Below are 27222 nucleotides of genomic sequence, written 5' to 3' on the forward strand. Positions count from 1 at the left end.
CCTCCCCTTGAAGGCATCCACTTGGTGGCCATCACTACTACTTGTAGCCAGTTCCAGAGTTTTAACTCTGCAGTGTGACCCTAGTATTCTCTACCCCTCTATCATGTCCTTCCTTACTTGCCATTTTTCTAAACTAAAAAGCCTCCAGTGCTGTAACATTTCCTCAAAAGGGGAGTTGCTCCAACTTCTGGAATCATTTTCACTGTCGTTTTCTGAACCTTTTCCAGGTCTACAGCAGCCTTTTTCAGGTATGGGGACCGGGGCTCTGCCCAGTGTGACTGCACCACAGACACATTAGTATAATTGCATTATGATACAGCAGAGCTTTCCAAACTTCATGTTGGTGACACTTTTAGACATGCATCATTTCACGATACAGTAATTCAGTTTTACTAGCAAACAGGAGGTTAAACTGAACTGCCCTGAGACCCCTGGGTATAGGGTGGTATATAAATTCTCCCCCCCCCCAAAAAAAACAACCCTAACCCCTTTCCAGCCCTGGGAGGAGCGTGGGGAGCATTCATGTGACACACATACACACTGCAGCTGACACACTTAACGAGTTGTCACACAGAGTTTGGAAAGCTCTGTGATACAGGGTATGGGATTTTATTTTCAGTCCCTTTCAGTAGTGATCCCTAATGTTGCCTTTTTCACTGCTGCCACACACTAGGTTGATGTCTTCATTAAGTTTATACTCAGAACAATAAGAGCAAAAACACCCACAGAGGCTTTGAAGTAATTAAACCCATTGCAGACAAATTCAAAAATGCCCAAAAAGCATCAGTGAGTGGGACAGGAATGGGATAGGCAATAAGAGACAGATGCAATAAGAGATAAACCTAAAAAATTGGTGAAAGAAGAATGGAAATGTTTAAATAATTATTTAGGGGACAAGGGCTCAACAAGAAAGACCTGGCTATGTTTAGAATGATACTGCATAGAGAAATGCTCCCTGATACCAAGATGAGGGATTCCTTTGGAATGCAGATGGAGAGAATTGATAAAAATAATGAATTGTTGTGAGCTTGACGGAAGTGTACAATAGATGAGCTTTCCTGCTTTGGCTCATCTTCCTTTTTCTTTTCCTTTTTTTCTATTTTTCTTTTTTCTTTTCTTTTCTGTTTCCCATAGTTGCTTATGTTCTGTGTCATGTACTTCAACATTTTTTAAAAAATTTTTTTTAGTTTTTTTCATTACTATTAAGGAATTTTCCTTTGTAATTTTGGTTGTCTATATTTATATGTACTTGTTTAAAGCAAAATAAAAGTTTTGTTTTTTTAAAAAAAGGAATGGGATAGGCACTCCTAGAGCAATTTTTGGTAAATCCCAACTCCCCCCCCCCATACATTAATAAATGGGATGCCCCAACAATTTTTCCAGGTCTCCCTCAAACCTGGCTCCAGCTCTCACAGACTGTTTGAAGTGATGTCTAAATGTACCTCTTGTGAGAGGCTGAGATGATTGCTCCTGTCAGTGACTTTGAGCGGGTCATTCACTCACTGCAAATGTCGTAAGGCATAGGAATGTTGGCAGAAAGGCAGGCAGGTTGCCCCATCAACTTCAGGCTGCCCTGAGGCCCACAGGAAGCTGCCCTTGAGAGAGAGGGTTTAGGGAATGTTTCATCTCCATCCAGCTGGATGAAATGTGGAGGGCCACAGGTTAGCTACCTCTGGCCTATTTCTTGTTCAGACGTGTGAGCCCTTTTCTGATGTTCTGTGAAATGGACACAGGAGGGGTGCCCTGGATGTCCATTCATTAGACTGTCCAAACAGGGACCCCTGCATATAGCTATACACACACCGGGCTCTACCCATGCAGTTGGGAACCTGCCAGTTGAACATGTGGGAGCACTGGTTTTAGATACCGTATTAATCTGATAATTTGTCAAAATTTGCCCATCTATGATAGAGGACCTTGTGTAAGCACATCGGTTCAGTGCAGGGATAGGGGAACCTGTGGCCTTCCAGATGTTTTTAGTCTCCAACTCCCATCAGCATAAATAAAAATAGTGCACTGAAAAGGATATGTGATCAAGTAGGTGAACATTATGGTCTGCAGCCTAAAACCTTGAAAGACACACAGGTTTGCTTAACACATTCCAGTGCTTTGACCCTTTGCTTCCATTGCCCTTTGAAATATTTGTGATGGCAAGCACAGGAAGTCAAGGTCAGAGTGTCCCACTAGCATCCGCCAGCACATGGCACCAAGTAACAGAAACTGGGCACAAGACCCCCTGCAACTAGTCACCCATGAGACAATTCTACTCCATACATTAAAAGTCAAGGTTCCGAGACATTTGGAATGCATTTTTGGAACTCTTCACTGAGTAACAGCCACAAATTAGAAGCAATGGGAGGCACAAGGCAGGGATGGAAACTTCCCCAACTTAATGAATGCTAATCTAGGACTACAGCAGAACATTAATACTTACTTATCCTAATCCTTATTTGAATGTGCGTAACTGAACACTGTAATAGTATGCTAAATAACTGAATAACAGAGATGAAAATACTGCAGCTTAAAAAAAGAAAAAGTGTGAGGTTGGAGGATGATAATGTGAAAACCCTAATAAATCATGGATTTTTAAAAAGTGCATGCTGCACTCCCTCCAGTAGAGGGAGATGGTGCTTTGCCAAGCAACAGGTTTGTGTGCAGAAGCACATGAGCAGACAAATGCGCTTTCCTAAGGAACATAAACCAGAATACAACATGGTTAACATGTATACATAGGTCTGTTGATCTTACTGTGTTTTAATAGTGGATTGTAGCATAAGGCTATATTATGATGATACTGTTTGACAGATTCGAGTCCCTGGCATTTCCAGGTGGTGCGTGGAGATACTCCTGCCTAAAACTCTGGAAGATGAGCTGCAGGTCAGTGTAGACAATACTGAGCTACCTTGACCAATGCTCTGGCTCTGTATAAGAGAGTTTCCTATGTACCCCCACCCAGCAGTATGCTGTGGCCTAGTACATAGTCTGAACAAACACAAGGCACTTCCTTTGAGGAAGGATGTATCTTTCCTTTGATAACCTTAATTTTCAATCAGTCGGCTGCAAAACACTTGGTGCAGCCTGCTGGGAAAATAACAGGCACAACCGACAAGCTGTTATTTCCAAGCTGCTTCCTAGGGAGAGCATTCAAGAACAGCCATTGTGTGTGCTTGCGCCTTTCTTTTTAACACAGGCAACAGCTTAAAGAAAGATATATCCAATCCAAGTATCCAGCACTCCACTGCAGTCAAGAAAGGAGGATGAAGGAGCAAATGGGTAGGGTGACCGTGTGTCAGAGGACAGTCTTCTACAAAAAGGCATTCTCTGTTTAAAGGATTGTCCAGTCCAAGTCTGGTTTAAAGCTAAGGAAGCCTAAGAAGGGAGAGCAGGAGGGGCCTTTAAGTTGCCCATCAATCATTAGCACACTGAGCTGGCATGCAGGGCAGTGTGTTCCCCCAAAAGAGGCCTATCTAGTTCAGCTCTCACAGTGGCCAGCCAGATGCCCAAGGGAAGCCTGCAGACAGGACCAGCCTGCAACTCCCAGCCACTGGTAGATAGAGGCATATCATGGAGGTTCAACATAGCCATCATGACTAGTAGCCATTGAAAGCCTTGCCCTCTGAATTTGTGCTGATCCTCTTTAGGAACAAAGAGTTTTAACTATGCAGCATGCGGGAAAAGCCATTTTACAGTACTGTCCCAAATCTTCCACAATGAGCTTCGTTGAATGACCCCAAATTCTAGTATTTTGACAGAAAGGAAAAAATTGCCAATCTATCATCCAGCCATCTACCAGCAGACTCTGCCTTCTGCCCACGCTAAGCTTGGATGGTGTATTTAGCAACAGATTCATATGATTTAGTCATATGGCTGTGCTGATGTCCTTATTCTGAGCAGCTAAAGTAGCAACCCAACGATCAAGGAACTTCATGCTGTGTGTTTCGATCTGGGAGTCCATTTGCCGCTGTGTTGTGTTAGCTTGCTTGCCGTATTGGAATAATGAATCTTGGAAAACTTGCTTTGTAGGGGGTAGAACATAATCAATTACATATCATTTGCAAGCAACAAAGACAGCAAACACTGATTGCATTCACAGGATAGATTTTTGTTATGGACATGGGACGAGTAAGCAAGCTGGCAATTTTCACTCCTGTTTCTGTTGGAACTCTCTGTTCTCCCTATGTCCTCCTCTGTTGCACCTAAGGAAAAATAAAAGTAGACCTGGCAAGCCAGAAGCCTGTCCATGCCCAAGTTGCATCATAGATTAAGGATGGGCATCCTGTCAACACATATATTAGTCCATTTTTGTTTGCTTATTAATCACTTTTGAAGAGGCACCCAAAGCAACTTACAATATAATAAAAGCACATGCAAAACAGTTACATATAAAAAAATCAAAACAACTGCATACATACCTATATATGGATGTGTATATCTATTTTTGTGTGTGCCTGGTTAAAACAACAGCAAACACATAAAATCATTTCAGATCCAATGCAGACACCAGCTAGAATAAAGATCTCCATTTAGAAGGCTTGTTAAAAGAGGAAAGTCTTTAGCAGGCACTGAAAAGACAATTGAGAAAGTGCCTGTTTGATATATAATGGGAGGCAGTTCCAAAGGATAGGAAATGTCCCACTAGAGGCCCAATTCCAACATCCTGGGGAACAGACCTAGGATTATTTGGGTTTGTAGGAGATGAGACTATATGCTCTTTCTTCCTGTTTGTTTTTTAGCTGATAAATAAAATGCTAGCTGAATTCATTTTTAACCCGATGTGTCTGCTATTTTTTATTCTGCTTCTACCGTTGCACTGTTTTTGTTAGGCTTATTGATTTGCTGCTTAAACAGCTTTTTGAGTGATTGTTGTAATGCTTTATTCCTAGGAGTATTTTTCTACTGAAGGTGGAGTACAAATTTTTATAAGTGACCCATCTGTTTTTTGCTGCCTGCTTGCCTGTGTCAGCAAAATGGATGTGAGTTTGCAAGCCCCACATCTGGCCACAATAAACTAATGGTGAAGGTAGGAGGGGGGTGAGTTCATCTTGGTGAAGTCACAAGTTGTGCAGAACCTGTGGTTCTTCACATGCTGTTGGACTCCAACTCCCATCAGTCCCAGCCAGTATGGCCAGTGGTTAGGGATGATGGGACCTGTAGTCCAGCAGGTGTCTGTAGGGCATATATAAAGGTCTGTTGTGGAGCAAGTGCCTTGTTACTCCATCGGGAAATGAAAGGTGGTATATACATTCCAGAAATGAAGTTGCAAAATTGTGTCAAGTAGCAAAGCATTGTTCCAGGGGCAAATGATAGGGCCGTATATACAGACCCCCCTACCTGCAGGATATTGTTCTGCAAACACATTCCATGTGGGCGGAGGATTTGAAAAGCAGCAGGATTCAACCCTGCTGGGATCTGCTTCTCCAGGGCACACTAGGGATGCTTGGCTGCCACTTGCCCAACTCCTCAGCCCAACAACCCCAGATCACTCTGGGCAGCCTGGTCCTCCTCCTTCTTCTCCTCTGGCAATCACTCGTAGCCGAGTAAGATCGTCTTCCATGAACACGGGTCTTGCTGTGTGTGGAGATGGCCAAAAGTACTTGAGTCCCACTCGAGATGAACAGGGGATGCAGAGCCACTGATGCTGAGTGGATTGCCCTGGCCCCCCCACCAGCACTCAACGTGTTAGCAGGGTCATTGAGAGTATCAACGCAGCAGCCTCCCTGTGTCAAATTAAATTAGCAGCAAGCCAATTACCGCAACAGCTTTGTCGGCTAAGCTGACGGTGGCTGGCGCATCTCAATGTCTTCATCACAGAATGAGTGACAAATCTGGCTGCCTCTTTGCCTGGTGCCTCTGCCGTCAACTGATAGAGGATAAAAGATTCTCTTTCACTTTCCATCCCTTGGGAGACATGGGATTTACAATGGTCTCAGATTGCTATCTCTACCGCGAGATGACAGCAGAGTAATCAAACCTGACATTTAAAGGGCACGAAGAGACTGCGTATCGCTGGGGCAGGTGGAGAAAGGCAGGTCATTGCTCTGGCAGCCCTTGGAAGGTGGAAAGGTGAGATCTCCCCTTTGCTGAAGGGGTGGCAGGAGCCTGGGAGCCAAAGGCAGGCAGGCCAAGTTGAGTCACATCTCCTACCCACTTTTCACACTGCACACCAAGGGTTCGCTTGAGCACGCTGAGCCTTCCCAGCTGCCCAGCTTTGGTTCCGGTTCTGTTGAGACTCATCGCCTGAGTTTGCAATAAGGAGGAACGCTATAAATAGCATTCCAGTCAATATAATAATCAGCACACCCATATCAACAAAATATTGAAGGCATAATGTAACATATTAACAGAAAAGGCAGAAACCATTAAAAAACAGTTCAGTAACCCAAAATATAATAACAATAACTTTAAAATGATAAACATAACCTTTTTTTACCTACCATGTCTAGTAACAACTGCCATTATAGTAAAGCTTTAGTTTTGGGATGTCCTCCAGGGCTTCACACAAGACACATTTCATGTGATTGGTTGAACACTAACTCTGGTCATGTAAAAAGTACTGTTCAAATGAAATAAATTACAGGCTGAAATGAAGGATAAACCTGGCTCTTATTGACTATGGGTATAAAACTGAGGGAGAAGGAGAGTAATCTTAATTATAGTTTGACATACTCTCAACTTTTATATTCTCCAATCTTGACAGAATTTGAGTACCTGCTTATCCACTCCTCTGCCTGCCCCAAAAGGCTGTGTTTCCCCCCCGGAGGATGCTTACCTGGGAGAAATTGCTGCAGCAAATGTCCTAGAGTTGGCAACACAAGTGTAGTAGAGAAAACCTTTTGGGACTGTCAACAGACTGCCAGAAATTAGCCTGGGTCTTCTGTTCCAACAAAAACAGCAAACCTCAGCTTGTAGTCTGTATCTTGCCGAGTACAAAGCTTCCCTTTCTGCTCTTGAGATCCCAGTGGGTTTCCCATGGCTTCCATGTGGTCCCCGGACTATAGGAGTTTCAAAATAGCAGTAGAGGCATTGGTTTGGTAATGTTTCTGAGCTCCCGCTTGCCTCTGTGACTCCAAACAGGAAGGCACATGCTCTGTGAACGTGGATGCAGGCAGCACAGCTGCCAGAGAAACGTGGCCTAACAGGAGACAAGGCATCATCTTTGCCTCTGGGAGAAGTGCAAAAAGCGAGTGCTGTGTTAAGATTTAAAAAAGGAGGGAGAAGTAGCACAGCCCTGAACTCCTTGTAGCATCTGCTAGTAAGACCACATAACATTGGTCCAGCTGGGTGAGGCCAAAGGTCCATCTATATCATGTGATCCTTGGTGCAAATTTCACACACACCATGGTCAAAACTTGAGAGGGCTGCAAGCTTGTGTGCAAAAAATATAATAAAAAACCCACCCTCCCCTCCCTGCACACAGCAAACTTAGCATGCCCAGTTAGGTTTGACCATTTGCCCTGACATGCTAGGTATATATGCAGGTGTCCCCAGACAAAGCATTTAAATTTGCATGCCCACTGTCACCTGCAGCCTGAAGTGGTACAGTCCATGAAAAGCCTGGCCACTCTGTTTGGCTGATTGTATAACTGGACCACTATTGAAAGTGGCCTCTATAAATATATGGCTGCTGCACCTGCGGGTTCTGACTCTGCCCAGTCTCATATGTTTAAATTTTTTCTAACAGGAGCAATTGTGCTGGTAGCATACTAGGAGTCCTGACGACTCTTGTCAGGAGAGGCATCAAATACTATAGTAAAGTCATACCCAAACAAAGGTGTCCCAGATGATTCATGATTGTATCTCTGTCACTTAATATTTTATTTTTTTTAAAGGAGCCATGGAAGGGAGGAGTGAGTTTTATTGGAGAAGTAGCCATAGCAGAAGGAGTGTTTAACCTTCCCCAGGACCACATCATTTTCCTTCCCCGCCCCTCTCTCTGTTATATACACGTGGGCCAAACTGTATTTTACGTTAAACTGAGCCTTACTGAACCTGGTGCCCTTCTCTCATCAGCTCCAGACAGTATGATGAGAATTGTAGTAAAAAAAAATGTGTTGTCCAAAGCCCTACAGCTGTAGTCCATGCATCGGTAACCTTGAGGCTGGATTACTGCAATGCACTCTGGGCTTGTTTTGGAAACTCCAGCTGGTATTGAATGTGGCTGCAAGATTGCTGAGGGTTGCATCTGACTGACAACAAGTGACGGCATTGTTAAAGCATCTGCTCTGGCAGCCCATCTACTACTGACTCAGGTCCAAGGTCCTTGTATTTACAAAGCTTAGGTCCAGGGTACCACAGGAACCCTTGATCACTGAGATCATCCGCAGGAGTGTCATTGCTCATGCCCTGAGTTGGTGTGGTTCATTGGACAACAAGATACCAAGTCTTTAGTCATTTGCCCAGTCCTGTGGAATACTCTGCAAACAGAGGTTTAGCAGACACCTTCTGTTTCAACTTTTTGTGGGATGTAAAACACAGGAGCAGTCAATTACAACATTCCTAGAGTGTACATGTTTAGACATGGGGAGGGATGTTTGTCCAGCCAGCAGGTAAACTTCCTGTTTCCCTCTGAGCTGGGACAGACTTCCTCCGCATGTGACTAGAGGTGGGTGTGGCCTCACCTGTGCAGGTAATGATAAAAGCACAGGGCAGGGGCAGCCATCTCTCTCTCTCTTCTCTTCTTTCGAAGAAGCAACATCTGCTAAGCTAAAGATGCCCTCTTGGCTCCCAGCCAAGAGAGGACAAAGGGACTATCTTCTTATAAGATAGATTCTAAATGTATATTACTTTATTAAGCTGTCTGCCTTCTGGGATCCGATTGTGAATAGAATGTGAGTAAACGCTTTTTATACTTTTGTAAAGGACTGTGTCGTGTCTTCTATTTTAAGAGGAAACAAAGGGGAAATTACCAGAGTAATTATTATAGAGGTTCTAGCGAACCTGAGCACACGCTGCCATTGCAAACTTAAATAAAGGGGAATGTTTTACTCTGGTGATATTGGGAACTTGTTAGCATTTCTTTTCTTCAGCAAGTTTAGTAGTTCCAGGGCACAGATTTATAGTGGGTTGGAGCATTAACCTCTCCTTGTCCCCAGCACTGCTGCTCCAACTGAGAGTATCCACAGAAGAATGGAGTCAAGAGATCCAGAATGGACCTTCCATCATTTGTAGGCTCCCAAGGTGTTCCTTTGTGCTTCCCTTTATTATAGGAAAGCTCAAGTTAAAAAGAGCAGCTCAGGATTGGCTTATGTGAAGCCCTCAAAACCAGTCAGATGTGACAAATTATATGGATGATTGTTGTCCTTATGGTGAAGGGCAATTCATGGTGAATTGCTTGCATTAAAAAAAAACCCTGTAAAAAAACGCCTTTTCTTTCTATCCATTTCAGATCTGTTTTGGTGCACTGGGCACCATTTTTGAGGCAACACCAATGTTCAGTCAAAGTGGGAAACTGCCAGTTTCATTTCACAGTGCATACCAACTATGACCGGCCTACGTGACTTGTGCTTCATTAGACCATATTTTATTTAAGAGCGACACTGAGCTGCAAGCTAGACAATGCCTTTTTAAGTTCCTGCTCCAGGAGTCCTGGCTGCTGCTTAGAGCACAGGCTTTGAAAGTAGGGGTCTTCCTTGGCCCAAACATTTCATTCACAAATGACATTTGATTGAAGACCATTATTTGAGAGACTTGCCTTCAAGGGAATAGAGGTAATCTCCCCTCCTCTTGCTTTACTTAAAAATGTGAGAGATGATTAACTAAAAGAAGGAGGGCACTAAAGTTCTCTGAATAAGAACTGAGATTAGTAGCTCACTTCTCCCCCCCCCCAAGGCTTTGAGAGGGAAGAAGAATTGTGTTAAAGCAATTAAGTAAAAAGGACACCATAATTAAAGTCATTGGAGCTCAATCACAGAGCTTTTGCTATTACAAACCAGGACGAAAAAGGCATGGATACTTCTTTTAAAGATGACACGGGGGGGGGGCATGTGGGGAGGGAAGGTGTGTCACCCTTACCCCAAAAAATGTACATAGTGCTATGGTGCTTCAGACCATGGGAAGGGGGAAAGGGTGGCAGATGGAAGAAGGCTGGCATTGCACTCTCTGGGTGATGAAGTTGAATGCTCAGAAGAAAAAAACATGAAAGATTTCCAAGTACAGTGGTACCTTGGGTTACAGATGCTTCAAGTTACAGACTCTGCTAACCCAGAAATAGTACCTTGGGTTAAGAAATTTGCTTCAGGATGAGAACAGAAATTGGGCAGCAGCAACGGGAGGCCCCATTAGCTAAAGTGGTACCTCAGGTGAAGAACAGTTTCAGGTTTAAGAACTGACCTCCAGAACGAATTAAGTTCTTAACCCGAGGTACTATCAGAGGTCACAAAGAGAAAGGAAAAATATATGAAAATAACAACAAGAGATGTGGAAAAACAATAAGAAAGGACTGGATAGTTCTGTGAACACCATATGGTTAGATTTGTGGACATTAAAACAGCAGCAAGAAGCAAGAAGTTGATTGGATCCCCTTTGTAACTTGAAATATGGGTACCCCCAACAAAAATTTAAAATTCGGCTGTGTAATTTGGAATTTATGTAATTTGGTTTGATTTGATGTGATTGGTCGGTTAATAAAAAATTATTCTTAAAAAAACCTAAAACCCCCCCCAAAAAGTTCTTAACCCGAGGTACCACTGTATTTGACTTCAACCTTCAAGGCTGGCAATCGATTTGGAAGGGGGGGGCAGCACTTTGGCGCTTTCCCAACAACAGCTGTGCTTACGTTTCTATTCCTTTTACTGCTTTAATACATTTGATTTCCCTCCCCCTTGCATTGTTTTTGCTGATTTAGCTGTTTTTTTTGTTAGCTGCCCTGAGAGAGAAAAACACTGAAAAGCAAGATGTAAGTTAGCATAAGAAGAGCCCTGCTGGATCCATCCAAGGCCTGTCTAGGCAAGCATCCTGTTCTCACAGTGGCCAAGCGGATGTCAGTGGGAAGACCCCGAGGAGGACCCTCCTCTCATCTGTGATTCAGCAAGGGGCATTCAGAGGCATGCTGCCTCCGAGAGGGAAGGCAGAACACAAGCATCATGGCTAGCTGCTGCTGATTGCCTTTCCGTCAGTGAATTTGTTTAATCCTCTTTTGAAGCTGTCCAAGATGATGACGCCTTGCTTTTTATATAAATGGACAGTCTCTGTGATAGGGCAACCTGAGAGGTAGTGAGTGACTAACCCAGAATCAGCCAATGAGCTTCACAGCTGTATCCAGGTCTCTTCTCAGCGTGGTAGGATCCAGACGTTAGGGGCTACCATTTCCATCTTCTGCCCTAGAGGACTGCTCTGGTTCCAGTCTCACGGTACATATATAAAAAAGGACAATCCCTTCCTGAGAGGAAAAGGCCCAGGAGGTGGGGGTGGAAGACGAAGGCCTTCCCGCCCCCCCCCCCCGGCCTCCTCCAAGCTAATAATATTGCCATAATTTTATGACGCATTAAAAAACAGGCGAGGATAACAGATGCTTTTAAGACACTGTTATGGGTTTGTGTGATTTGATTACTGCTTTGCCTGAAGTGCTGCCTGACAGGAGTCAATGGTTTGACAGAAATGCCCTTAATATTCCTTTAGCGGCAGCCAATGCTCTCATGAATAAGCAAAGCGTGGGATCCGAGACCAGCATTTTGCAAGGCTGCAAGAGAAAAGCAGGCAGAGCTTGTTTTGGTTTTGCTAAAGCTCTGTGAGGTGAAATGGATCTCCCACTCTCTGGCGATCTGCTGCTCCACTGTGGGCATCCCTTGCTCCCAATATAATCTACTTGTCTATTTAGTAAACAAAGTTATGAAAGATGGTGTTGAAGCTCTACAGCAGCCTTCGCCAACCCGGTGCCCTCCCACCAGACAGAATGTGCTGGCTAGGGCTGATGGGAGTGGTAGTCCAAAGGATCTTGAGGGCACCAGGTTGGTGAAGGGTGCTGTAAGACTACAATGGGGAAACTCCAGGCCTGCAGATGTTGTTGGACTGCAGGTCTCAACAGCAAATCAGCATTTATTTAAGATTGTAAGAGCAGGAGGGTAACCTGAACATGCATTTACAGAACAAGCACATTAGAAAAACAAAGTGGCACCTTAAATGCCATTTATTATTATGGCATATGCCAATGTGGGTTCGAGTCTTCTTCCTCAGACTCAAGTAGACTCCAGCCCATGAAAGTTTATGCCATAATAACATTTCAACTTTTTTTTTGTCTGCTGCAAAAAAACTTAACATGAGTACCCCTCTGGGAAAAAAGAAATCTTTAAACAGCATTGTATCATGTCAGCATAGCCTATGTTAAGCCAACAAATATGGAAACATGTACAATGTTCTGTTTTAAAAGTAATGGGGTGAGGAAGGGTCTGGCATACACTCCAAAACCCAGCTCTGAACACGGAATTTGCATAAAGGGTATTAGGAAGAAAGCAGGTGGTAATGTGGTTATATAGCACTGAACTAGTGAAGCAGGGGGCTCTCTCTCTCTCTCTCTCTCTCTCTCTCTCTCTCTCTCTCTCTCTCTCATGTATGTGTGTGTGTGTGTGTGTGTGTGTGTGTGTGTGTGTGTGTGTGTGTGAGAGAGAGAGAGAGAGAGAGAGAGAGAGAGAGAGAAGTCCTAACAGCAAAGCACCTTGGGAGGCCTCCATTTTATTACTGCAGAAAATGAGTCAGGAATTTTATAGGCTGCTGCAGTTGCTTGTTAAATCTCTGCTTCTGCCATTGTTGCCTTAACTGCAGCTCGCAATGGCAAAAATTGTACTTGGGGAAAAGAGGAGCAATGGAAAGTGCTCTGATCTCACCTTTGGAGAAAGGGAAGCCTAAACAACAGTAATGGTGCCCCCCCACTGCACCCCAGACATAGCCTACGCCTATGGGAACTCTTACCAGTACAGCTCAATTCATACATCACATCAAATCATGCTTAAGGAATCTTAACTATGGTAAGAGTGATGCAATGAACTGACAAAGTGCAGTTGCACATGGATGTATTTGCAAATTAGGGAGGGTTTGCAAAGTGGTGGGTGTTCACTGTGGCTTGGGGGGAAATAATGCATGTCACAGCTGTTGGTTCTGCTTCCAGAGCCCACCATACCTACAGACCACAAATGGAATATTTAAAGGAGAAGAAAAAACTCGCCCTCATAGCTGCCCTGGGAGAGAAATTTTCTGGATGCTGCTGTGGTTGGGAAAGGTTAGCCCTCCTCTGTCCCTGTGCTGAAGTTTGGCAGATACAATTAAGACCAAATGAAGATATAGCTGCACACGATGCATTAAGCGTAACATATAGTTTCACCCTTAGACGGACATCAGACTAGAACCAATTGTCAGACACAGCACACTACTGGTCTTCAGTGAGAGGGGTATACATTCAGCCTCCGGGGCTGAGGTTTCCCATGCCTGCTTTAGAAATTCTGACCAAGAGAACCTCTGCCTTCCATCTAGAAAGTTTTTGAATGGATACGTTAGTGAGAAAGGCTAAATGTAGATGTTACCCATGAACGTAGAACGCATACAGTACAGATATTTTCTCAGGATCACACTCCCATTTTGCACCATTCAAGTTTAATGACAATTAGTAATGACACATTTATAAATTCTACTTTTCACCATAATAGTACAACCAGTGACTGGCTAATGCTTTAGGTAGACAAGATATGTAATGTTGTCATAAGGCAAGATATATTACATTTGTATTCACTGGCTTCAGAAAGAGTAGAAGGCATTGATATCAAATGACATGAAGTATTTTTTTTAAACCAAAATAATACCAGTAATATTAATCAGAAAAAACTACAAACCAAACAACATCTCAAGTACAAACATTACAGAATTCAGATACCAGTTTGCGTCCAGCAGTTAAGAAATAACTTTGAAGAAAGTCAAGATGTGTGGAAATAAATAACAAAAAAAGTTATACTATCACAACAGGAACATGTTGCTAAATAAGGACTCTTCTCCAAGAGCTAGTAGTTTGGGCATAACCCACCCAGAGGCTTTTCTGTGCAAATCCTGCTGAAATGAATAGTAGCTTCAGGACTGAACGTGCTCCTGTACACACTTACCTGGGAGTAAGCCCCAGAGGACCCACTCTTGAGTAGACCTGCACAGGATTTCAGTGCTATGATGACTAGGGAGATAACTACTTTAAACTAGGCTAGTTTGGTTTCAAAAAGCAGAATGTTGTCCTCAACCCCAGAACCAAATTACTGTGTTTATGTAAATGAAACAAAGCTTTGCGGTCCAATCCTATGGATGTTCCGAATAACATCCCACTTACTTCACCAGAACTTATAGCTGCTGTGGGCATGGGACTGGATCAGAAAAATTCACAGGGCAACCCCTATACCTGTGTACCCATAAGGAAGCCCCTTTGAGTCCAATGAGGCTTACCTGCAGCCAGGTAACTGAGTACAGGATCACAACCTTAGCTTTGTCTGTCAAATACACTTTTGTAACCTTGGGATAGGCTTGCAAGACTTAGCCTGTGAGGCCAGAGTAAAAAACAAAAACTATTTGTCCAATATAAAAGTGTTCAATATTAAAATTAGTAATTTTAGTCATTGCTACAACAGTGGATGATTGCCAGATTATTTTTGTCTAGCATTAGCACTATCCACAGTACACACACAAACACACACACACACAGGATATAATAGGACTATAAATCCATATTATCAAAAAGGCAACAATGCATTTTGCATTGTAGAAAGGATCTCGTTTACCTTTCCTGGAGAAAAAAAATAAGTTTTCTACAGCACCCTACTGGTGTCTGCTTGAGTGTTAAGACTAATTGCACTGCTATTAAGCTTTCTGAACCCTTTGCTGTAGGGAATCACAACACAGAAACACTTAACCCCTTGTCAACTTCAAGAAAATAAATTTAAAATGTAAGTTCAACAACAGAGCTTGCTGTACAATTGTATGCAAGTTTACTTAGGAGTATGTCTCCCTGTGTTCAATAGAACCAAGTATACATGCACAGAGCTGTAGTCTTAAAAGTGCTTAATTGCAATAGGGTCATGTCCTTTTCAAGTCCTCTCTCTTTTTTAAATAAAAAAACTGAAACACAGAAGGTGACTAGATTATTGCATAGAAAAAGCATTGGTAAATATATGCTTTTATTTTTAGAGATGGTATGTTTTGTGGAACTATGTTTAACTAGAACAAAGGCCAAGCATTCTAAAGTTGCACAAATTACGTTTAAATGGAGAAAAGTTTACCTATGCTCTTTGGAACTGCTAGTGTACATACCATATTTCTAAATACATTTACTCTTTTTGCATGCTAACTTTTAGTCAATGACAAGACAATGCTAATGTTTTATGGTTTTGTGTAATGAACTCTTTACAGAAAGTTAAGCTAATCATTAAAGAAATATTCCCACCCCCCAAAAAGGGCTACAAAGGACAAGATCACAGCTACCACACTTGCAATGGGCTATGTGACAAACAGATTTGTGATTCAGCCTTTCCCACAACACACAGGGTGCACACAAGATACACTTACAACAGAAGTTTATTCAAGTTTTGCATAAGAGTCGTGCATATCAATTAAAAATGTAAAAGCAAATTCCTTCAGAGAAGAACTTCCTCTTTGTGTGAATGCTAAAAAATGTGCAAGAGAAATAATACCCACCCGGGAGTGCCAATGCAGTGTCAGATTACAACACATTTGTAAAATAAACTCTGCACAGAATCAACCCCATAAAAAAAACCTAAGATTTGATTACATATGTGTGTGTGTGTAAAAATACATCTGCATAAGAGTTGTGCAAATATATATTACGCTATGATCTATATTATTATTTTTTATGCTCAATATATGAATGTGGTTTATAGTGATGCACAAAAAGACATTTCTCACCGCTACATCTTTCACTACAATAAAAGCAAAAGTTTAAAAGCCCATTGGGCTTTTGAAAACACTGGCTCAAATGTCCAAAGGACATTGTTCTGACAGCAGGATGGGGGGAAACGCTAGTCCAGTTTCTGTGTTTACGATATAAACTCATCCTGAAGCCATAAAACATATTCTTTAAGAATTAAGAAAAGCATTTAAGGACCACATCCGACATTGTAGTGATTATCCTTAGAAGGCACCTAAACAATCTGAATTCACTGCGGGTTGACTTCTTTTTTGAGGATATAGATTTTGCAGATTTTTGCCTGCGAGCCTCATCAACCCATGCTTCAGCTGGCTGATAAAAGAACAATGTTATGCATGAACAAACATTTGTTCATGTGGTAGTTTATGAGCAAAAGCAACTGGGTAGCTCCCCTTTCAATAAACAGCATTGGGGTGCAAGAGCAGGAGCTCTCAAATCACTTTGACATAGCTAAGAGAAGCTCACGTTAAACAGCATAATTTATATAGGGAGGTAGAGAGGGGGCACTCTACATTTTAATCACTCTTTTAAAAGCAATGCTCATGGGTTGACAACACATTTAGTTTAAAAAGGAGCAGCTAAAATCTTTACCTGAGTGCTGTATTTGTTGAGAGCATTACTAAAGGTTTTCTATATGGATGAAAGGAACCAGGCGAAATATTGCACATTTCAATAAAACATGGCACATTTCATAAAGCTACATCATTACGCTGGCAGTAAGCTTATGAACACAAAAGCTAAACTACAAAGCATCTACAATGAGGAAACGCACACATTTCGGCAACCTGCTAAACCCATGGATTTCAAACATTCCACCTTCAATATGGCACATCTTACGATCATCTATTACAGAGCCCCCACTTGGCTACAGAAGGATTCTGGAACATTCTCTAGGGCACCCACACATTCAGTCGTCGCCAGCAGTGGTGCAGTTAGGTAATTTCAGACTCTGGACTTAATGGAAGTCCACTTTAGAAGCAAAGTGCATTACTTCACACTGTGGTGAGCCAATTGCACCTGCGGTTTAAGATCTCAAAATCCTGCCCTGACAGCTCTCTCCTAGCCAGATATTTTGGCCCTCACTGCTGCCCCTCATGGGCTGAGCAACATACCCAGCATTCCTCAGAGGCTCTATGCTGTGTGAGTGAAGATTAGTCATGGTGAGCAAGCTGTCTTTATCTGGGAAGCTTGCCCGCTATTGCTTCCTCTTCATGGAGGAACCCCTTATAAGCTTCCAAGGAAGCTAAAGGGTTTCACAGATTCAAACCACTGCTCAACATTCTTCTTTGGAGGAAGACATTCTAATGCTATGAGGAAAGGATGATTGGCGTGCGCTGGTTTGTGTTAAGATTAAGACAGATACAGCAGACAGTTTCTCTAAAAATATATTGCATTTAAAAACACTCATGTTTCCTTCCAGGGGAAAAATATATAGAACTATTATATATATATCTATTAGACTCTACCTTGGCAATATATAGCTTTATAGCTTTGCTTTATGAGAGTACTGTACACATTTGGTTCACATGAATAACTGGCTCGTACCTGGGTCCACAGAAGTTACAGTCAACAAAACCAGGTTTAAGTGTAGCTCCTTGAAAAGCTGTCAATATACAGAAAAGTGCTGCTCGCTGCTCTGTAGGTAACACCACTGAGTTCTAGCTCATTTATCTATCACAGTGCTAGGCAGTAACCTCTTGTAAGCATTTGACTACATACAGACTGCAGCGTTATACATACACACAAACACACAGAGAATTTGTTTTTAAAAGTGCTCCTCGTCAGTGTTACAGGGTTCTTAGCAGTGCTTAAAAGAAACTTTTACTAATGCTTTGTATACAAATAATAGGTCATGTCACTGATACAATATATGGGATTGCTAAGTATTAATGTTGTCGGCCAGTTTTGGTCTCCTTGTCTGGAAAGTAAAGCACAGATCTGCAGCAGTTCCCTGCCTGCTGCCCTGCACTTGAACATATACAGACTGTAGCTAGCTGTTACTTTTAGTTGTTTCCCATATATTCTCTTGGAAAACTGCTGGTTGCAATTTACATGCTGGGAACCCGATCCTGAAAATGTTTGCATGTAGGCTTAAAAATATAAGCATGGGCTCAGAGCATGTTTGAGTATGAAATCAGCCCTACCAGCTCACTTACTAAAAAAAGATCGCTGGGAGATCAAGAGACCCAATCCAGATTAAGTAACTCGAGCAACCTAAGTGGTCCGAGGACTCTTCCTGGAAGAAAAAGGGGAGGGGAGGAAAAGCACTGCCACCCCCTCTGAATACAGTTAGCACACAAGCTTAAAGCATGTGCTGGACCAAAAGCCAAGTATCTCAAAAGAATATTTGTTTCTAGGCTTGTTCCACGTATTATCATGCACACATAAATCCACTGACATTTGGAAAGCTACTGTAAGCGTTGGAGAGATACTGTTAATGCGAGTACACGAGCAGCAGCACACAGCTCTCAAATAGTGCAACCTTTCCGCCCCCTTCCTAGTGTTGCTCCTGAGCCTTCAGAGGTGGCCAGGTTCAGAGAAATTAAGCAGTCAAGCTGTTCCTATCATTGCATCAGGATAGGATATCACTGGGCATTTACTAGTGCCCGTGTCCCAGTGGAAGGCTCAGACTCTGAATTCTTGCTGTTGCTGCTTGTTGCTGGCACTGACTAGAGCAAAGGGAATGAACAGGATGCCCCTTCCAATATGCCCCTTCCAATATGGTATACACTGGGTCCAGAGGGAGCTGCAACTGAATGGACAGTGCAACTGCTGTGAAGAAGTGGAGAAGGGGGCTCACTGAGAATATCTTGTTCAACTGCCCCCCACCCCTCAGAAACAGACTGCTGCCATGCCAGGAACTGTACCACTTGCTTAATTTCTTATTGGCGTTAAAGGCACAGCACAAAACAAAAAAAGGCGGCAACGCTGCTGCAAGGATACCCTTTAGAAACGCAGATTTTAAAACAGCGGCATGAAGCATGATTGTTATTTGCTGGGCATTAACTGACTGGTGCAGTGCTGCGATTCTGCATTCAGTCTTCCTACCCAAAGCAACAGCTGTGAGAATGGCTGTTTTTCAAAACAGCTCCAAAGATGCAGCCATGCTCAAACTACTATAATATATTTTGCCTTTACAAGTTGCTTTATATCCCTCTCATAACTGCAAGTTATTTCTACCATGTGTAGGTTTTTTTTGCTTAAAAACTTACATGAAGCCAAAAGCCCTCCCTTCCTAAGAACATTGGTCCTGATATGAACAGGCAGCAGTCAAAGGTGAGTTTCAAAAATAGCAGCATAAGGAATATTTACAAACTTATTTATTCTTATAGCCTAGGAGCATAGGAAGCTGCCATAGGCTGAGTCATATCACTAGTTCATCCAGCCCACGACCGTCCACAATGACCAGCAGTGGCTCTCCAGGGTTTCACACAAGGGTCCCAGCCCTTCCTGAAGATGCTGTGGACTAGAGACCTTCTGCATGCCAAGCAGATGCTCTAGCACAGAGCTAACACAGCAGCCTGCCTGCGTGTGCTTGACTTTTTCTGCAGTCCAGGGCAAGCAGAATTGCTCGGCATCTCTTGGCTTGCCATGCATGGCTGCTGCATCATCAGAAGTGGTGCCGACTTGGTCAAAGGCCAAGCAACTCTCCCTCCATGAGGAATAGCTAGTGAGTTGCACTGAATAAGGGCTGAAGAAGTTCCAAGGAGAAAAGAAAGGAGATGGCTTGCAAAAATAAATAAATCTGAATGTCATTTTTTAAAATGACATTCCATTAAAATGTTCCATTAATTTTGCTCTCTTAAGGCGCAAAGACATAAATAAATAAATAAACACAAAAAGACCCAGGCCACAATCCGCTGAAGAGTTCAGCCCTGCTGAAATGTCTCCTGCATCTCCGAGGAGTGCAACAGGAAAATTCCTCAGTGGATTATTCTCCCTCTTGACAGCGTCAGTGGCCCAGGCTCTGTTTGTGGATATATTTTGTGCCCATCCATTGTGGGAGGGATTTTGATAAGGGAATAAAGTCAACACAACCAATGTCCACTGCAGTTAAGTCAATGGACTTAAAGTGAGGTTTAAGTTCTCACTTAAATTTATCCACCATCTTGCAACACACCTGAATAACAATCAAGATAAGGCCTCTTTTCTTCAGAAAAGCACACATGATTCACCCCGAAGAGCGAGCAATCTCACTTGAGTCAACAGGATTACAACTCATCATATCCCTGATAAGATATAGGGCAGGGGTGGGGAACATTTGACTCTCCAGATGTTTCTGAGCTCTCTCTTCCATCAACCACAGCCAACATGGCCAATAGTCAAGGCTGAAGGGTATTGAAGTTCAACACCATCTGGAGGGCCAAAGGTTCCCCATAATGGGGTTTTCATAAAAGAAACATCTGTACCACCTCTGCACTGTACTGAGGGGGGGAAATGAAAATTCAACACAGTATTTCTTCTATGTGTCCTTCCACACATAACTAAAAACAAACAGAAAGATTCTGATTCTAATTTCTAGAGGGGAATAGGGTACAGCTAGATGGCATCTGATGGGAAAGCCCTTGCCTAAAGAAAATTCTAATTCAATTCCTTTTCGCTCTGTTTTCCAAATGCCAAGACTTTTTTTTCATGTATCCACATAACTCGGACCTGTGGTTTGAGTGTTATACTCCCCTATCCAGTTCACAAGTAACACATAAACATGGCTTTAGCACTATGTGGAAGAAAAGTCATGAGCCCGAGTGAAATCATGGATTTGTGCACTCTCCCCCAGGGATGAGCAAGTATGTTGACAGTGCTTTCTTTCAATCTCCTGCTATAATACATTCTATGTTATTTTCATTAACAGATGCACTTTCCCCTAGTATGTGCATTTTTGTTCACATTACTTGTCTGGGGAACTGTTCTGCAAGATTCATTGAAGTGTGAATTTCAAAGGATGGCTGCATTTCAGTTTGCAGATTGTTGTGGAAAGTACAGATGAGGTATGTTCACCTTGAAATAAGAAAGGAATTGGATTTTGTCCTCATCCTATTCTTCCACCACGTCTCTTCTTCTCCCACACAGGTGGGGGGACTTTTGCTGAGTTTTGTTTTGCCTCCACAGAAACTCAGTTCAGTGTTATGTACAAACCAGGGACCCTGCTTTACAACAACAAGAAGAAGAAGAAGAGGAGGAGGAGGAGGAGTTTGGATTTGATATCCCGCTTTATCACTACCCGAAGGAGTCTCAAAGTGGCTAACATTCTCCTTTCCCTTCCTCCCCCACAGCAAACACTCTGTGAGGTGAGTGGGGCTGAGAGACTTCAAAGAAGTGTGACTAGCCCATTTACAACAAATTATAGTAAGTTAAACAAGCAAGTTTCATGACCAATATCCTTGGTTGCTACATAAAGCTAAGCCAATATTTTGTTTTGTTCTGTTTTGTTTTTTAAAGCAAATCTAAACTTGATAGAACTGCTCCTTCCAACTGCAGGGGTGGAAGAGTGCGTAAGCATGATGCTTCACTCTGGCTCATAGAGACTCATATCCATGTAGCACTAAATCATGGTTTAGTGTTATGTGTGGACACAGCCATTGTTTCCCATCCAACTTAAACATGGCTATACTGCATGCATTTCATGATAATAGTGGTTCACAGCATACAGAAGCTTCAGCAGTGACAGAATAACTCAAATACATCTTTACAGGAAAACCAGTTGCTGACCAAGAGTGCACATTTTGATGAAGCCAAAGACTGATGCACACGCAAAGTGAACACCTAAGTTTCAGTGGACTTTTAATAGGCTGATCCGGAAAGCAAGGCTGGAAAAAATATTTCAAAATCGTAAGCAGTTACCCAAACTGTTAGGTGCCAGTCCTGAGACAGCTCAGGAAAATATTCAATTCCCAGAGTGCCAGCATCTGATTCCTGTGGACAAGTGTTCAAGCTAAGAGGAAGCCATAGCACCATCAGCTGGGTACAGGATTTGTACACGAATCTCTAGTCATTTGGAATCAGCAGAACAACTGTTAGAGCACACGTGCTTTCATTTTCAAATCCTTGGCCTAAGTCTGCATGCACACTGACTTGAGAGCAAGCCTTAATGCCCTTGCATCAGAACACATATACATAGGCCCAGGTTGCAAGTACAGCCAAAAAGCAGGTTAGGCTGTATGCTTTTTTCACCATTTCCCTTGGGTGTCATATCCTTTCTGATGCAGAACAGTTGTTTGCTTTTTCAGTCACAATTGGGACAATCTCAGGTAGCCTAAGCACTTAGAAATTTGAAATAATTATTCAGCCATCTGCAGCGCCCACCAGTGCCTCAAAATTTGACTCTAGCACCTAAGAATGGCAACACGCTTAGGAATTGGAAATAGTGTTCCAGTTCTGCTCCAAATACCTAGTCAAAAATAGTATCAAGCCACTGGTTTACACATCTTGCCACTCTGTTACAGTCTGGTGTAATATCCTAGTTTGTTATACTACAAGCAGCTGTTTCATAACAACTGAGAAAAAAGGAGGAAGCTTATAGTGTAAGAAATCGTTGCCCTTGCAAGTTATTACAACACTATTTTCCCGTACTTTGCCTGCAAGTTGTTCCTCTGACGGAAGCTTGAAACAGCTCCTCCCCTCCCCCCAATATATTTCTCAAAATATAAAATATAAACCATCTGTATTTAACCTGGAAACACACAATTTTGAAAATATCATCTGATGGTATATATAAATAAGGGAACATCTTACAATTCAAGACACAGCAAGTGAAGAACGGTAGAGGAGAAGGTACCCGCATGAGAACAGGAGACAAGGTCTCGTGGTCCAGACCAGCTTGAGGAAGAGAAGGCTGTGGGGCTTGACTAAGTCAGGTGGTCTTCCCTGATCTGGAAAGAAACCTCACTGGATAACTTCTCAAAAGCAGACACATACAAAACCCTCAGTGGAACTGTGAGAGCAGCGCTGTGGTCTGCTGAATTCTAGCAATGAACAGACCACATCCCTACAGACTGGGGTTTCTGTGCAGATTCTTCTCACATCATGGTGAACTGAAACCACCCAGACCTAAACACATTTCACTAGGCGATACAAGTAGACGTGCAGATCATGTGTGTTCCACCCCCCCCCCAGCAGCTTGAGCCTGGCTCAGCCTCTCCTCCCCCATTTGAGATACAGACAAATCAATTGTACTGATTCAGTAATCTGCATTGCCCTTTCTCACTGCTTCAGGCAGGCTATCTGCCATCTTTTGAAAGATACTGCTTGCACATTGATTAGCTTAAACGTATATTCACTCCCTCTTTCCTCTTTTTAAAAAGAGGAGCAGATTTGTTTCTTTTTCTTGCTGAAAACCTATTTCAGCGAAAAGGGGAAATGTGGGCTAGTGATGTCACTTAGCTTTCAGCCAATCAGCACTGTGCACAGCCAGCTCTTGCTGCAAGTTGCAGGCTGGTTCTCCCTGATCCAGATATGGGAGAAGATTCTACACTTAAGCAAAATGCAGCGAGTGAGTTTCTACAGTGAATGCTCTGTTTATGGTATAATGTATGTCACCTACTGTACTCCTCACTGAGGAAGCTAACCTATGTCTGGGCTGGACAGCCTATGCAGGAATGTCTCATATGATGGGAGTGTCTTTTTAAAATCCCTACACACAGAAAACTAGCATGTGGGAGGGGGTTGTATCATAACCTTCTCTCTGACATGCCAATTTTCATGGTGGAGGGATTTCTTATTAAAACAGGAGCATTCCATCATGCCTGCCTTCATTGCAGTACTAGGTGTTACTGTACCCAGAGATTGCTCTGCGTGAGTACTAAGCTGGAGTTGTCATGGTGCTTACCTCCCGTTAAATATCTAATTAGAACTGCAAGCCTCCTTGCCAAGAGAGATTTGATCAAGGCTGGTTGGAGGGCAACTCAAAGGTGGTTGGAGATGGATAAAGTGAGTCACAAACAAACAAAGCTATTACCTATTGCAATCCAATGGAGGTTAATTTGGAAAGGGGACTTTTGGACTCTTGTTTTCCACATCCACTGGCCATAAGGAAAGATGAGCATAACAGAGAAGAGCCACCCCACGGCTCTGCCTTTAACGACGGATCATTTTCCTCCTAGGTCCTGACGGTCCGACCATGCTCCTTATCCTAAAAGAAACTCTCCTGGGTGTCGCCCTATCCGTTGAGGAAAAGGAGCCTGCTGCTCTCCGCCAAGGTGGAGAGGAGGCCCCTCGAGCCGTCGGAGAACCTCGGCGGGGTGGCCGGCGCGCCTCCTTCCTCAGATGAAGTGGATCCAGGCGCCGGCGCCCGGCTCGTGGCCCGAGGCGGCCGCCGGCCTCTGCCTGGCGCGCAGCCGGTAGTTGTGGCCGTCGTGGTTGTCCCAGTACTCGGCGTCGGCCACGCGGTAGCGCACGGCGAACTCCAGCAGCGTGGTGCCCGCGCCCACGGGCAGGTGGAAGGCGAAGCGGTCGCTGTGGCCGTTGGGCGGCGGCGGCAGGTAGGCGGCGGGCACCTCGTTGCAGCTGGCCCAGCGGTTGAGCGTGTAGCGCACCGACACTTGCTTCTCGTAGGCCACGTTGAGGACGCGCACGGCGCCGCGCAGCCCCGACGCCTCGGGGCGCACCCACTCCAGCCGCACCTTGTGCTGCCGGACGCGCTCGGCGAAGCCCGCGCTGGCGCCCGGCTGCGGCGGGAAGAGCGGCTCCAGCACGGGCGCCGGCGGCCCGAAGAGCACCGGCTCCAGCTCGCCCAGCGACGGCGGCTTGCGCGTCTTGAGCAGGTCGGCGGCGCGCGGGAAAGGCGAGGCGGCCAGCGGCGCCGGCGGCACCCGCGGCACGTCGGCCTGGCAGAAGTGGCGCACGGCGATCAGCTCCAAGCCCAGCGAGTCGGCGAAGCGCACCGTCTTGCGGCGGGACGGGCTCTGCTGCAGCGCCGGCCGCAAGCCCCGCTCGCCCGGCGTGGGCAGAGACTTGGCCCGGCGCCGGAGGGTCGGGCTGGGAGGCACCGACGGCAGCGTGGGCTCCCGGCCGCGGGAAGAGGGCGACGCGGGCGGAGGAGAGGTCGGCGGCGACGGGGAGCGAGGGGCGGGCAGCGGGGGCGGCTTCGGGGGGGCGACAGCCGCTGCCGCCTCTGGGGTCACCGGCGGGGAGGGCGGCGGCGGGGAGGAGCGGGGCGGCGGAGACGACGACAGCGACAGCGGCCCCTCGACGGGCTCGGGCTCCGGGCTGCAGCCGCCCTTGCACTGGTCGGCTAGGCTGCCGTAGAGGCAGGCGCTGCAGCTGAAGTTGCGCGGGAGGTAGAGGCGCGGCGGCGGCGTGGGCACCGACGCGTGCACGGAGCCGGCCTTGTCCATGGCGGCGGCAGTGGCGGGGCGCTCTCCTCGGCGGGGGCCGTCGGGCAGGAGCCTCCCTTCACTACAGCCGGCTCTCCGGCGGCGCCATGGCTACCTCGGGGCTGGGCTGCGGGGCTCACCTTGGCCGGCTGGCAGACGCGACGGGTCACGATCCAGCTCGGAGCCCCTGGCGGCGCGGCGCCTCTCCTCTCTCTGGGTGCTGGGAAGACGTTCCTCTCGCTCGCGGCCGCGGGAACAACCGAGCGCGCACGTCGCTGCTGTGACCGTGAGTTGCCCGCTGAGCTCCGCGTCGGGCGGTGGCAGCCCTACTCCCGCAGACCCCGGCACGAGGGAGGGGGAGACCACCGGGACGCGCCGCGGCGGCTCCCGGGCTGCAGCTGACGTCGTGGAGTCAGGCAGCCGCCGCCGCCGCCGCAGCAAAATCTACGCATCCCGGGCCTCGTGTCATCTTTCCAATTCATCACCGCTCCGCTCTCCGCCCCTTCATCTCCGCCTCGCCTGCTCGCTCCTCTGCCCCCGCCGCCTCCCTCCTTGTCATCTCGGCTCACGATCAACCCGCCCCCCCCCCTGCAAACTGTGACGATTGTGCCACCCGCTTTCCTTCCTCTTCTTCTTCCCCCTCACCACCCCCCTGCCGCGTCCTTAAGTACTTGATCCCAAAGCAAAGGGAGGGGGCGGCGGGAGGGATTCCCCCGGAGAAGGCTCCCTCCCTCCCCGCTCCAGTCTGTTACCGGAATAGCAGAATCAAGGCTCCCTGGGAAACCTAAGTCCGCGGCGGAGAGGAGATGCAGCTGGCTTGCGCGCCGGATCTGGCAGCGTAGATTTAAAAAGGAGGAAATCCAGTTTAATCCCATGTAATGCATTTTTCAATAAATCGGCCGCGCTCGGGAGTGCAGAGCTGCTCAGTCACGGTCAAGAACAAAAGGTACTCATTAGGCGCCGAATGAGCTTGATTGGTTCCATTTTCTTGAAAGGAAGTTAATTATGGTTTTAATAAGGAAGATCAGGGGAGGAAAATAATGCTAGTTCAATGGGAGCAGAAGGAATTTTGTCACCCGTTCAATATTCCTCGGTTAAATATAATGCAGCCTCCGTGTTTTGATTTGTGAAGGAGATTTATGGAAATTGCATAAATAACGGAGAAACTAATCCTGTATTACAGTGAATGGGAGCAACTACGTGACTTGTGCTTGACTAAGCATAGGAAAGACCAAGCATCACTGCCATTTTGATGTATCTCTGAGTTAAGATTGTTGTCGTTTCCACCTGAACCCTTAATCTAACAAAAAAAATTTAAACAGGATTCAGGCAGTGGACTCTGGAGGTGGCTAGAGTAGCAATAATTATGGAAGAAAGAGAGGTGACAACAAAGGCATTCCATATTATCTTCTATACTAGTGCAAATAACAACAAACCAAAATATCAATAAGTAGGTTTCTTATCCGCCATTCCTGATCTAAATGCACGTATCAGAGGCAGATTTAGGGGTGCATGATCAGTTTGGTGGCACTGGGTGTGGAGCCTTGGGAACCAGTGGCGTAGCGTGGGGGGTGCAGGGGGGGCCGGCCGCACCGGGCGCAACATCTGGGGGTTAGGGAAATCCATGGGTTAGGGGGCGCAAATCCACGGGTTAGGGGGCACAAATCCATGGGTTAGGGGGTGCAAATTACTTGCCTTGCCCCGGGTTCTGATAACCCACACTACGCCACTGTTGGGAACGCCACAAATATGCTTTGGGATGGAGTGTCAAATTTTGGCACTGCACAAAAAACAATAAAGGGTTAGCCGAGTCCTGTGTTCAGAGTCTTCAATTGCCTGAAGTTTATGCTGATCATCTGCCAGAGGGAAGAAGGAAAGATTGATGATTTTAGGCTGATCCATGTGAGAAGTAACTTTTTTTTTTGTTTATTTTAATACAATTTCATGTTCTAGATATTCTATATATTCTGTTAATAAAACAAACATTTGTTTAAAGTACAACTTGTG

General features: G+C 45.0%; 1 protein-coding gene across 1 annotated transcript; it reads right to left on the reverse strand.

Moving 5' to 3' along the window:
* Nucleotides 1-13561: 13561 nt before the first annotated feature.
* LOC307222516 (protein phosphatase 1 regulatory subunit 3E-like) lies at nt 13562-26761 on the reverse strand. Its single transcript, XM_079987846.1, has one exon. It carries the CDS (start codon nt 25234-25236, stop codon nt 24163-24165), a length of 1074 nt encoding a protein of 357 aa, XP_079843972.1. The 5' UTR covers nt 25237-26761; the 3' UTR covers nt 13562-24162.
* Nucleotides 26762-27222: the final 461 nt, after the last annotated feature.

This window comes from Podarcis cretensis (genome assembly GCF_951804945.1).
Source record: "Podarcis cretensis genome assembly, chromosome: 8".
NCBI lineage: Eukaryota > Metazoa > Chordata > Lepidosauria > Squamata > Lacertidae > Podarcis > Podarcis cretensis.

What these genes read in the sequence shown, in the direction of transcription:
- LOC307222516 (XM_079987846.1), bottom strand. Translation starts at nt 25,236, where the DNA reads ATGGACAAGGCCGGCTCCGTGCACGCGTCGGTGCCCACGCCGCCGCCG.